Source organism: Pavona decussata, unplaced genomic scaffold (genome assembly GCF_977016875.1).
Source record: "Pavona decussata unplaced genomic scaffold, jaPavDecu1.1 SCAFFOLD_28, whole genome shotgun sequence".
In the NCBI taxonomy this organism is placed as follows: domain Eukaryota; kingdom Metazoa; phylum Cnidaria; class Anthozoa; order Scleractinia; family Agariciidae; genus Pavona; species Pavona decussata.
Genome location: NW_028145451.1, coordinates 1,815,671 through 1,830,105, shown reverse-complemented (window position 1 = coordinate 1,830,105; position 14,435 = coordinate 1,815,671). Strand labels below are relative to the sequence as shown.

Genomic DNA, 14,435 nt, shown 5'->3' with positions numbered 1-14,435 from the left:
CACTGAAGTTCTAACGCTTGCCTTGAAAAAAAAATTACTGGAGTTTTGTTGGTTATGGGCAAAAACGAGCTACCTAAATCCACGCGCCCTTATTGTCAACAAAGCAGCTACTCTGCTCTCTTTTATTTTAATTCCTCCATCGCTTTCTTAGTATACCACTCTATTACTGTACCGATGGCTTTTTTACTGAAGAGATCAATCAATGAATCTTTGCATGAGGAATGTACAAAAGAACGTGTATTCAATGTTGGCCGATACTGTCAGGCTAACTGTTCGTATTCTGTAATGCAGCATGTATTGTTGTTGTCATTTTTATTCTTTAACTCTTTCATATCAATTTTATTCATGTTCACTATTTCGCCAAAAGAATTCTGAGTATTCTGGTATAAACACTTCTTTTCCCTCATCAAGAAGTTCTCCATTTGCAAGTTCTAGCCAGGTCCAGTGGAAGTAGTTAGCCTTTGGTGTCAATCTACCCTCCATATTGTCTCTCCATCTCTTCAAGCTCAATTAACTCCTTCACCTGCTCTTCCTCTTTCGCAGGCATTTTGTCCGCTGAATTTCTCGGCGAGGGCTTGGATGAAGAGCTTTTCCTCGAGCTCGAGCTTCTCCGCCTGGCGAGAAGAAAAGAGCCCCTTTTGGCGTGAGATTTGCTGACTGAAGAACTTCTCCGAAACGTGTTCAGGCCTAATCCCTCCGTGCTATCCGCACAGCAAGTGTCACTATCGCAGCGCAGAAGCTTACCAAATTCTCGGCGAAACTCAGTGTTGACAACCGAGTAGATGATAGGATTTGCGCACGAATTTATGCTAAGTAAAAGTCGGGAGACGCCAAGAAGTGTCGGCATGTGCTTAAATCGATTAATAGTCCGCACTGGATTTTTCAAGAAGATTGACACCAACGAAGTAAAGATATAGGGCGCAAGGCAGACCGCAAAAACAATGACCACGGGGGCTAGAAGTTTTAAGGCGCGACGATTTTGTCCGATTCTGGAGACCACCTCTTTGCGCGTACTGTCTTCAGATTTGAAGCTTGCACGCCTATAACTATCGTTTCTGCGAATGTTATCCCGCAGTTTAGTTCTGATGCGAACGTAGGTTAAGGAGATTATGGCGAGGGGAAAGAAGTAAAACGCCAAAATGCCGGTCGCTTGGTACATCTTCAAGGACAGCTTGTTCGGCCAACGTGGCTGACAAATCCATATTCCAATTTTCGGAATGCTTGTCAACTCCATGACGAAAAGCAGAGGCATCACCAAAATAACGAACGACAGAAGCCATATCAGGAACAGCACTCGTTTCGCCGTTTGCATCTTCATCTGCGGTTTCATGCAGTGCACCAGCATTCTGTAGCGGTGAAACGCGATGGCAGTGATGCAGCCAATGCCGACGCCATAGAAGATGTCAGTGAACGGGTAGAGAGTCTTGCAAGCGAACTCTCCGAATGGCCACGAAAACGACAATTCTTTGCTTAGAACATGAAGAGGATAATAGATGGCCAGAATGCCCATGTCAGCGATAGCGAGATTAAGAATGAAGCGATTGCCAACGATCTTCAAGTTGCGCTTCCTCGAGGTGATGATACAGACAAGGACGTTTCCAATAATTCCCACGAAGAAAACAAGGGTTTCCAACGAAAGAAGAACAATCCTTGTGGTGTTGAAACGCTTCAGCGGTAATAATCTATCATGCGACGTGTTCGTACCATTCTCGAGGAAAAACAATGTTGAGGAATTGGTGTTTACTCCCATAACTGACGTTGCCTCGTGATCAACTCGAACTTGACCGAGAAAACTGGCTCCGTTGTGATGTATTTACCGGATATTTATGTTTTGCGCACAGCTTTGATCGGTTGCTCCAACGTTCAGTTTTAGTCATTAAGAATCGAGGCTTATGTAGACCGCGACCCAATGGTAGCTTAACGCGGAATAAATGACTGTCAACTTGCGCAGATTGTCTCCAATGTTTTATGCGATAAGAGGAATTAGCGTGCAGTGTAGTTACAGGAAATATCATTTACCTTCACTACGTCAATATCCTGTTTTGTTAAAGTTATATTTTTGAAAAAAGAAGGAAAAAATATAAGATATTCAGCTGAAAAGCCAAATAGATCAATGAGGTAGTCATTCTACATCGAAGCTAGACTAAATAAATATGGGAGCCCATTCAGGAAAATTCCATGCCTCAGGTTGATTCAATATTCTTCGCAAACTCATTGTTGGAAATTTTTTTTTATGAAATTGCATCTGTCAAATCTATGCTATTTTAGGCAACGACATTATGAATTGAGAGCAGGTGAAGACAGTCGAGCTTGGAATGGATTCGCAGCAAGCGAATAAAAAAATACCACCTTTTGTAATTCTACATATCCTACCCAAATCTTTCTGTGGATATTCCGAAAAGAAATACCAACATGTAATGTTCTCGTTTCAGACTTGAAATGCAGTTTGTTTATTAGTTAAGTGAAAATGCATTGTTTTCCGAGTTTCCTTCCAGTTTACCTTTCAAATATAAAAACTAATAAATTGCTGGGAAAGCAATTTTCTTTATTAAATCTAAAAATCGTAAACCTTTTTAAGCCGAAAAATAATTACAAGCAAAATGCCACCCAAAATGTCTAAATCATCGCCCCCGTAAGAGACTGACAAGTTTTGCGTCTTTGTTTTCATAGTTTGCTCCCTCCAGTTCGCTCAAAACACGTCATAAATTCAAAACTTTAATGAAATTTCCAAACCAGGAAAAAAAATTTGACCGGCTTTTACTAAGGCATCTACGAAATGAAACTTCGCAGACGCTTTCGTCAATTCCATCAAATCTATCAAGGATTATCATGTTTAAACTTTTCATACATATCCGGGTTCGAGTTTCCAACTGAATAAATGTAAAAAAAAAAAAGCTTTATTGGGGGGGGGGGGGGGCTATTTCCTACTGTATATAAAAAAGCAGGATTTATGATAGTTCATTCGCTTCATATAATGACTTAAAAAGCCATCCGCTCGGATGTTATAGTCGAATGTTGTTATAGTCGAATCCCTCGCCCATTTCGTGCTGCCGCAATGCTAATTGATTATCGAGGCGGACAGAAAGAATACATCCTCGCAAATAAAACCTACGCTCGCTTAAGTTATTACCGTACACACCTGGTACATCAATTTTCAACGTAAGCTATACGTGGGCTTGACTCACACGAAACGATTCATTTGTCAAACAATTTGCATTCGGCACCAGTAGGCAAAAGTCGGGTCGTGCGTGAATTCATAAGTCCGCTCAGTTTCCAGCAATTCCCATCCCCCTCCCCTCCCCCCCCCCCCCCTCCGCTTCACTGTGCATTTATTGGACATTATTGGAGTACCCGGAGAAAAAAACTCCCGGAGCGAGGACGAGAACCAACCGACCACAACCCACATATGACGCCGAGTCCTGCCCTCTGCCCCATCCCTGTCCTCTTCCCCCATTTCTCTGTGTTTGGTCAAAGCGGCCGGAGCCGGTCTATTTTTGTCACTCGTACTAATGGCCCCGTAGAAGACTAGTGCTACTGACTAACTAGTCGAAATGTTGGCCTAAATTAAAACTGTTCGGTTTTTTCTTATGCAACAATAATGGTATCCGGCAAACAAATGCCTAAGTTCAAGTCTATTTTTTGCCACAATAAATAGACTTACAAGACCGTACAATAGTCTGAAATGTCAGCCGTCTCCTCCCCCTTACCCGCGCCCCCTGTGGGTTAGGGGGAGGAGACGGCTGACATTTCAGACTAGACCGTACAAGAGTAATAATAATAACATAAAGGTGGTGAGGAAGCCCATGAGAAACCACAAGACTTTTAAATAACAGGCTCCCTCTACTGTATGTATTAACCGATTAACAGCATGCAGTGGTGCCTATAATCTATGGTGAGTAAGCTGTGGTCGACTTCTTGACATAAGAGGGTATCATAACAACGGTATAAGACCGTATAACCTGTTAAAAACACCACTAATGTTTTAGTCGTTTTAATTTAAAACTAAAAAAACGAGCCCGGTGACCCCCTTCCCGTCCCCCCCCCCCCCCCCCATTTTTTTCTTATAGCACTGTGATCAGCAAATTTAGATACAACTTTTTGCAAAGTTTAAAAAAAATGTGGGGGGAGGAGGGAGGGGGTTAATTAAGAGCCACCGCGGAGCGCGAAGTTAGGGAGAAGGATAGGAGGCTACCCCTTCCCCCTCCCCTCCCCCACGTTTCATTCTCTTCGCGTAGCCGCCCGGATTCTTCTAATTTTCCCTTCCCATTTCAAGTTTATTTTTTTTTCGCTACAATAAAAAGAAATACAGGGCAGAGTAATAATAATAAAATAAAGTTGGCGAAGAAGTCCATGAGAAACCACAAGGCTTTTAAATAATGGGCTCACAGATTATCAGTAGAATAATGACAGAGTCAATGGCAGAGTAGAAATAGAACAGAGCTAAGACATTAATTTCAATTACCTACATGTTTAAAGCATAATTAGGCTAAAAGAAAGGCCACCCAATCAAAATTTGCATGATTTCATAAATTGCCTGGATCTTTTGCTTGCAAATTTTCTATTTCTATAGATCAAGCACCTGCCGCAGTAGGCTATCTTGTGCCGTGCAAACGGATGTTCATAGAATCTGACGTCCATAGCATTTTTTCCGTGTACTAAAATAACTTATTCTTCTGAGATAATCTTATCACTCGAAGGCGTTATCAGTCCATCTTGTAGCGTGAAAACGGACATTCAAAAAATAAAGACGACTCTTTAATACACCAAGTTTGTGTCTGTCCGGTTTACACACTAAAAAGGGTTTGGATCCGTCTAAGAAGTTACCTGTTCGCCCAATTTAAACGCGCGACAAGCAGGTCATCCCGAAGGAACACTGAAAGACGGAAAAGAGAACAGAGCCCTGTCTTCTGGCGTGAAAACACCAATGCAATTAGTTACTACAGGTTTAAGAACTTAGGTATTGAGCCAGGAGCAAGATTGGCATGTTCATTGCCTCCAGTTTTAGGTTTACTTTGCGCTCACAATGGCTAAGCTTTAAGCTTGTTGTCACCAATTATTAATTACCAGTACAACTGAATGCAGTTAGGACAGTTAGCGCCGGAAGGTTTAAAATAAAAATAAAATCTAAAATAGGTACTAAATCTATTTTAGGGGCGAAGTCTATTCACGGACAGCAAATATCAGTTAGGGTTTTCATAGCTAACGTTTGAACCGGAAAAAAAATTCGGAAACGGATGAATTCTGTTTCCTCATTTGATCTGGCCAGTGCCGAATAATGATGTTCTGTTTTATTTCTTTGCCATATTCCGTTGTTTAAATTAGAATTTACAGAACATATATAGAGACCAGCTCGCGGTTTATTAATTAACAACCACGGCAGTTCCTTTCATGGAGGAAACCGTCTTTTAACACTATCAGTCCGAGATGAAAACTAGCTTAAGAAATCTAAAATTTAACAGGTTTTAGTTTGCATTAGAGCATTGAAATGGAAACATTGGAATATTTTTAAATTCAAGTTTCGATATTTAGACAATGCACCGCGTTAAAAATTAATATATTTGCAAATTTTAGATTTTAACTTTTATAAGTTTTAAAAAGCGACGACTTTATTTATTTGTTCAGTGATTCGATAAAGGTAATCTGCACCGTTTGCAACGTCTTACGTTAGGGAGCTTTAGCAACGACGACGGCGACGGCAGCGAAAACGTCACTATTAAAACAAATTCGCGATTTTTCAAACACCATCGGGCCAGTTATTCCAACTCGCTTTAAATGTCAAATGTAGGTGGAATTTCCCTTGATGTTCGGACGGTTTTTTGACAGATGCACATGCGCAGATAAATCTGATTGGCTCTCACTCCACCTTTATCCAAGAGTATTCTGTTTTCAAAGAATATTTTATTTTGTAAATTTTCCTTCCGCATGTTCTATTATTCGTAATGAGCCGAATACGTCCAAAAGAATGCGCCCTTCTTAAATGAACAATCCCACAACGTTAGAAAGCTGTCATTGGATTGAATAAGGGGGTTAGTTTCTAAGGGCACTGTGGTGCCGCGTTGGTGGGGAGTAGAAACTAAGGTTTGGTTTTATCGACAGAGTTTTTAAGGTAGTTTGTTCACCGTAAAGAGATTCGAGTGCTGACGTTTCGAGAGCGAACTGTCGTTTCAATGGTCAGGCTCACGTGACAACCCGCTTTTGGATAGCCTAGTTTACAGCAGCATCATGGGAAAAACGTCACAGTGGATTTCATTTGGATGGTCACACAAAAAGATTCCTTCCACTTGCCTAGTCCGTGCACGGCCCTCTCCCGGGCCCTCACGATCAATTCACTTCGGTGAAGTAACCGAGGCGAACGGACACGTGACCTGAGATGAAAGACAGAGAGAGGCCTAGGAACTGGGCAAAGAACCACCTTGAATAGCGTACAGAGCATGAAAATAAACAATACCAATGGAAAGTACCCTCAGCTGATAGCTTTTATCTAAAGATTTAGTCCCAATAGTGACCAACATCTAATTTCTCCTCACAATATCACTGCTTGATTAAACATTCAGATCATGAGAATAAAGAAAATGATCACCAAAGATAACATGCATTGATTTATAAACAAATTCTCTCAACTAGGTCCCATAAAAAATATGTAAAGAATGGTAGGGAGAATATACATGTTGATATTAGGAATTAAAGGGTTAATTTGGAAGTTTTGGTTGGGCTTAGTTCTTTCCCCAAACCACGACTCTATTTCAAACAAAAATATGCAATGCAAACTTTCAGTACTCTTGTTTTAGATCGGGCTACCTCTAAAATTCCTACCCATTTTCAGACATTATCACGGTAAAATCCATACTCGTTTTCAGACCAAAATGGTATAATCCATACCGACCTGTTTTCAGACAAAGACGTCTCAAAACCAATACCTCTCAGGATGACACGACCTCGTTACCATACCGGGGCTTTTCCCTGGGAACGAGGTTGGGGCATGGCGGTCATGTTGGGGGAGCCAAACAGTAAAAGATATTTACATAAAAATAAAATTTATATCCAAAGGGAAATCATTCTATTGTTTCGCTTTCTTTCCAATATGGCCGCCGTGAACACACCCCATCTCTAAAGTTTATATGAGGGAGTTCCTCCCCCCCAATGATCATAGGGTGCTGAGTTGGGCTACGGATTTATATCCTACAAGACTGAGTAGAATGATTCTTACGCAAAATAGCAGAATAAGAATGAGAAAGATATACTATTCAGACACAGGCATACTTCGACAAAGGGTCGAACCTAAGGCTTTCCGATGGCTAGTTCGGATGCTCTACCACTGAGCTACAGGAGACTCGTGGGAGCTGAGGCCATTAAACTAGGTTCATGGGACAAACATTGTCAGAATACTGAGCTACGTAGTAAAATGCACCGTAAACCGTAGAAAAATGAAGCAAGCAAACAGAGGAAAAGTACAATTTTCTATTTATTTTGAAAAAGGGGTCATTTCCAAATGAGAAAGTCATGGTTTATTGCGGCACATGCTTTGAACCAGTCAGAATGCCGAAAATTGCAATAAGTTGTGGTGAGTATAGCGTGCAATGAACCGTGTTTATTTCCAATATTCATGATATAGCTCGCGTGTGCTTCATTGAAATTAAGCGTGCCTTGTGAGAGTATGCAAATGAAGCCATTTTTATGGGTGTTTACTTTTTGACGAATCATTACATAACTATTTCTTTCCGCAGTGTCACGATTAAAATCGTACAACTGTCTGCTTCAAAATTGCTAAGAAGACTTCAAGTGGTGCTTAGTTTTATTGAAGGAGTTAAGGCGCCCGTTAAGTGATAATTTGTAGAATCGGAACACAGTGTTGACACAACCTGTATGTTTCGTGACAACTGATTCCCTGTGCACGGAAACTTGTGTTCTCTCAAATTGAAGCAAATTGATCTACAAATCTATTAAGGAAACCAATACTGCAAAACAAGAAGTAGGGAAAAACACTCGCCTGTGGCTCGCCTTTCCCCCTACACTTCTTTCGTGCTCTCGTCACACCTTTGCGTGCTTTATACACGGCTTTGCAACAGAACAAAGACAATGTTAAGGCCTTTTTTTTTTTTTCGTTAAATATCGAAGACTACGCTATACATATCGCGCGATTAGTTTCTTTAACGACTTTCATAGACTAAACAAGTATATTATCTCCCAATGAAAAAGTCGTCGTTGGGACTGAAACAGATATCAATCGAAAATAGCGGATTTATTTTCATAATATAAGTGGTTTGGGTTCATCCGGATGGCCAGCTGGCTAGTAGCTATAGCTGGCTCTCACACGCGTCTCCCTTGCGTCCAAAATTTGGCGCGCAGGGACGCAACACCTTTTTTGTAAGGTGGGTTTAAGCCAAACCGTTGCCATGGGCAATATAATAAACCATTTCCGGCGATTCTGACAGACGCCATCATGATCGGTGGGTGAACACCGCAAAACTTATAATAATAGGAGTAATATTCTGTCAATGACAGCCCTGACAATTCCCCACCCCACCCCCTCCCCCAACTCGTTTGGGTATATGAAATTTGGGGTTAGTTGATGTACGCTATACGTCAGTGGCGGATTTAGCTAGGGAAGGGGTCCCCGGCTCGGTTGCATAAGGCGTCTTACAAAAAAGGAAGTTTTCTGCAGTCGTTTCCTACCTTCTGTCTCCTTCAGTAAAACCGCCTTCAGCAGCCAAGTTATCCAATACAGCGCTCGAGAAAATTCTTCGGAACGCAGAAAACTAGTGTACAAAACTCCTTCTTATCTTAAGATACTCTATGCAACTGGGCCCAGGTCACCATGCATCCGTTTTTATTATTATTTCTTTTTTTTTTTTTTTTTTCAAGCTGAAGCGATTTTACTCCTGGCCCGCGGACCCTCATGATTCGCCACTGATTCTAAGAGGCCCAATACATGAACCGGACTGGCTGGGCTAGCCGGGCCGACTCGGTTTGCCGAGATGATTTTCAGACCGGTATCATGAGGCGAGCCAGACCGGCGCTGGCTAAATTTAAACGTTGTCGTGTGAAAAATGGCTGATTTTACCCCATCACAGTTTATGAATCATTTTTCATATTCTGGCATTTTGATGATCTGTTCAATCCTTTCATATGTCACATAAGAAGAGATGGATCGACTGGCTGATGAGCCATTTAATTGTGCTGTAGGGCAACCGGTTGGCTGGGCTCGTCCGGGGATTCGATTATGTGAGGAAATTGATTTTGGACGTGCGAGATCTCGGCAAACCAAGCCAGTCCCTAGCGGGAACTCATGCCAAATGCCGGGAGGGGTGTGTGGTTGGTTTGGGGTGGGGTGGGGGGGGGGGGGAAACTCACTGGCCACTTATACACATTTAGTTCCCGCTGGGAAATGCTGGTATGCATGCCGTAGTTTTGATTTTGTAGCTCGTCAAAATTTACTTTAGTGAAAACAGTCATTTCATTTACTTATTGGACATTGCCGCAATAAAGTCATCCAATGTGATTTAAAGGGGGGATTGCAAATCTTAATGATTAATTTGCAGTTCGGTCTTAAACATTCTCCAGCGTGTTATCATATATCAGTAACCTGGAAAAAAATACAACAACCGCAGGACAATATTTTAAAAAAAAAATCCAGTATTAGACATCTTAGACGTGTATTCAAGTTCCGAACATTCTGTAAATTTCTTCGTGCCTTTGCCAAAAAAATATTTGGAACAGCACAGAATCATGATGATCGGCAAGTGCATCTAGGCTTAAAACTCTAAATTTGGCAAGAATACAGAGACAAGACATTGAAAGAAGTCGGATCCGGCTTTTGTAGGTCTGGAGCAGAAAAAAAACATACTTGAGATAATAAATTATAGACGGCAACACTGATCCTTACGACAGTAAAAAGAAAAGAAGAAAACAAAATTCTTGGATAATATAAAATGAAAAAAATATATGTATAAAAATTGCCTAGTGTTCATGGATATATTTTTTTCAGGGGCAATATCTTTTTGGTTTATATACACCAGGTATACATTCAACTTTTCTTCTTCTCTTTTCACGACCGAAGGATCATTCTCGCCGTATAATTGTAGCGCATGAAGGGCAATTTGGTGCACGCAATTAATGCTATACCTCACTTGTCTACCAAATTGCGACAAACATTGCAGCATCGGGCCACTTTTGCAAGCAGACATTCCACAAAAACCATAGAGCATAAACACCGTGCAGAAAATGTTCCTTACGTCAAAAACCCAACTCAGCGAACTCTATGGAAAACATTTTTTTCTGAAACTCCATTAGTGAAATAAATTGTTGAGCCGTCCATCTCGCCCAGGTCGGTGAGCCAATCAGAATGCTGCATGTTTTTTCATCCGTGAGGCATGCTAGTGCAAGGTCGTGAATGCACTGATCTGACACTAAATACGCAGCTAGCTCATTGCAAAAATAAATTCAGTTACGTATCTATGCAGTTTAGGGAAGTAGCCATGACAAGTGTAGGACTCATCTTGTTTAGTGGTGGGGTGGGGTGTGTAAGTGTGCGTAGGGGGGGGGGGGAGGGAAGGGGGGGAGGGGAAGCACCCATCCGATGAAACTTATAACAATTAATTTATACCAATGACTCAGTGATACCAATTAGCCACGCAAAGCCTTAGGAGAAACCGTGTTCGCCGGGCCACAAATTTCTCACGGCAAAAGCGAAACTGTAGCAAATAATTTACCTAGCTATTTATAAGCGTCCACTAGAAGGAATAGCAAACCATGAAGCCGCCTCAATCTGAAAAACAATTCACAAAGATGATGGCTTGACGAAAGAATAGTGAATATATATAATTATGATAGTACATTCTCGTTTAATCTTGTTGGAGCTATTTTTACGCGGCAACGTCTAAATTTAGCCAGCGCCTGGCTGGCCCGCCTCATGTAATACTGGTTTCAACTCCTTGAACCGAGCCAGCGCGGCCGTCATGTATCCGCTCCTTAATGGACCTCGTAAGCATGGCATACCTGACGTCAGTATAGGTACAATGTTCTCACAAGTGAGACCATTTTAGTACATAATTATGTCAGTATATTCACTATTGTTAGACACTTGCTTGGCACAAAAAAGAAGAAACCGAGTCTTCGTTCATCTTCTTTTTTTTAAATTATATTTTATTAGTGTTAGTATTTACAAGAAACAGTAACTGTAACCTATACAAATTACGTATAAACAGAAGCGTTTTACAACTGAATATATTATGAAGTATATACGTAAGTTACAATTGATTTTATGTGCGGTACATATGTATATTATCATACTTACAAGGGAAAAAAACAAGTAACGACAAAAATAAAGAAAAAAAAGGAAAAAACACAGTATAAAAAAAAAACAGATTACAAAAGAATTCCGTGTATTTCAGTGAATTTACTAAGTTTGTTGTTTTGGATAGCAATTTCTCTTTGTATATTAACTTTTTCCTTTAAGTGTGACAAAAAACTGTCGAAACATAGTTTTTCATCGTGTAACTCCCCCATTTGCAGTGTATGGAGTATTTCGCGATAAGAAGCGTGTAGTGTAAAGCGTACATGTGCATCTTGTTGTCAAAAATTCCATATAAAATCATGCTGTTTGATAATGTGATATTTTCCTTAGTTTTACTGGACCACCAGTTTTGAAAAAAATTCCAAAAAGATAAAGTTAAAGAGCAATGTAAGAACATGTGATCTAAAGAATGTCTGTCAGTGAGACATTGAGGGCATAATTTTGGCTTTAAAAGGGCTAACTTTTGTTGGAAGAATATTATGAATGATTTTATATTGGGACATTGATATCCTTATGTCATTTTTTTATCTTGAAGGGTAATTCATAAACTCTGTTTATATTTGCTTGATTAAAACCGTAACTTAAAATTTTGCTTTCAGTGGTGGCGGGTAAAAATGCGTTTTTTATCATAACGGAGTAGACGTTTTTGATAGAGATGTTTGTTTTATTATCATTTCCGACATTTGCCAGGGAGTTCTTTTTATTGCTAATTTACATTTAGTCGGAATAGAATTGATCAATCCAAAATATAAAGTGAACAGCGTTCATCTTCTTCAATTATTCGATCAGCTAGCTTGTTCAAGCTCTCTTACACACTCAGCGCGTTTGTAACTCTATCTGAACCAAGACCGGATGGTTCCCACAAAGGATAAGCAATATGGTTTACAATGACACACCAACGGAGCAGGGGTGAGTATAACATCACAACTTGGGCGTTGCCGTGGAAATAAGAATGACAAAATGGAATAAATGTGATGATGATATATTGAACCTGGTATATACTCCTAGTTTAATGACCTTAGCTCTCAAGAGTCTCCTGTAGCTCAGTGGTAGGGCATCCTAACGTAGTAATAGGAAGGTCTTAGGTTCGACTCCTGATAGGAGCACTCGGATTTCATTTTTACGAGTATGCTTGTGTCACTCATTGAATAATACATCATTCTCGATGACCGTGAAAATGGTTAACTCTTAGAGGCAAATCTGCCTATACAGCACAACTGTCAACCAGATATTTTAGAAAAACAGGAAACGCGTAAGATATGCTGACATTGAACTTGAATTATAGAAATAGCGCAAAAGGTTATTGAAGACTAAGTTAAACTGAAACTAGCTTCACAACACATTATTCCAGCATTACTACGGGAGAGAAGTAAAATACTCTAGCAAACGATAAACAGTGTGGTTTATAAAAACACACCAACGGTGAGTAGCAGCACAACTCGGGAGTTACTGGAAATAGATTCAATGGTAGCCAACAAGAATGACAAAATGGTCAAGTGTCCTTCTTAATTTTAACCTTCAAGGAAGTCTTGGTGTCGAATCTGCCTATAGCACAACTGTCAATCGGATATTTTAGAAAAACAGGAAATCGCCTAAAATATGCTGACATTGAACTTGAATTATAGTAATACGACAAAGGATATTGTTAGTTCCCACGAGTCTCCTGTCGCTCAGTGGTACAACATCCGAACTAGTAAGGTCTTCGGTTTGACTCCTCAGTGTGGGAGCACTCGGATTTCCTCTTTCCGAGTATGCCTGTGCCACTCATTGAATAATCAGTACATCATTCTCAATGCCAAAATGGTTACGGTGTCCTACAAGGAAGTCTTAGCGGCAAATCTGCCTGTAGCACAACTGTAAACCAAACAGGAAAACGCCTAAAATATGCTGACATTGAACTTGGATTATGGAAATAGAGCAAAAGGTTATTGTTAACTAAATTAAACTGAATTTAGCTTCACAACACGATATTCCAGTATTACTACTATACGGAATAGAAGTAAAATACACTTGCAAACGATAAACAGTGTGGTTTATAAAACACACCAACCGTCGGAGAGTAACAGCATAACTCGGGCGTCACTGGTGATCAAAGGATATCCAATAAAAATAACAATATGGTCAAGTGTCCTTCTTAACCTTAACCTTCAATGAAGTCTTAGTGGCAAATCTGCCTTCAGCACAACTGTCAATCGGATCATTTTAGTAAAGCAGGGCAACACCTTAAATATGCTGACACTGAACTTGAATTATAGAAATGCGGCAAAGCTTTTTGTAAACTAAATTAAACGAAAATTAGCTTTAAAAAATTAGCAGCCGATAAATAATCCTTTTGTTTTCATGAAAATAAACCTTACTAGCCTCGTTAGCATAGATAGAATTTTTACTCTAAAATGAAGTTAGTAGGGTTAATTAACATATACTGAAAAGAATAATAAATTGGCCGCCATTTATGAAAAAGGTTTATTGTTACGGGAGAGAAGTTGTTCTACGGGACTGAGAAGTTGTTCTCTCCAGATAATTAAAGAAGAAAATACCGAAATAAAAAAAAAGCCTGTAAAATTACTGTAAAAAGCCCGGCACAAAGTTTGATTTTAGACATAGCTCATTATCAGTTAAGGACCGATGTGAAGGAGTATGCCTTTACAAAATAAAAATATAAAAAATAATATAAGTAAATATATAAAAAATGAGTATCAGTCATTTCACCTTTCAATTTAACCATAGCTGAACAAGACCAAGCATATCAAACTCATTGCGACATTTAGCCTATGTGGTATTGGGTGAAGCCGACTTCCGGTGAAAATCGCTCTAAAACCATGCTATTTTAGGCAGAATATTGCCTCTCTTTCCCAAAGTAGCGTTCCAACTTATAGAGGGACTAAACCGGACTGCTGACCGGTGTAGACGTAGCCTGTAAACAGGCAAGAGTATCCAGAAAAAACCCTCGGAGCAGCTAGGGCGGGAATTAACAACGAACTCAGCCCGACCATTTCACTGCTTGCATCCCTTCCCGGGACGCAAACCTGTTCCTTGTTTGGATGTTAAGAGGCACCCGACTTGGAAGAGTAGGTATGATTTGGAGAATAAAAATTCAAGTTCTTGGGCTAAACCACAATTACAACCAAAACTTTAATCGTGA

General features: G+C 40.1%; 1 protein-coding gene across 1 annotated transcript; it reads right to left on the bottom strand.

Moving 5' to 3' along the window:
* Positions 1-471: 471 nt before the first annotated feature.
* Positions 472-2,109, bottom strand: LOC146485046 (QRFP-like peptide receptor). The gene has a single exon (XM_085103757.1). The coding sequence runs from the start codon at positions 1,748-1,750 to the stop codon at positions 473-475; it is 1,278 nt and encodes a 425-aa protein (XP_084959883.1). The 5' UTR covers positions 1,751-2,109; the 3' UTR covers position 472.
* Between the last annotated feature and the right edge of the window lie 12,326 nt (positions 2,110-14,435).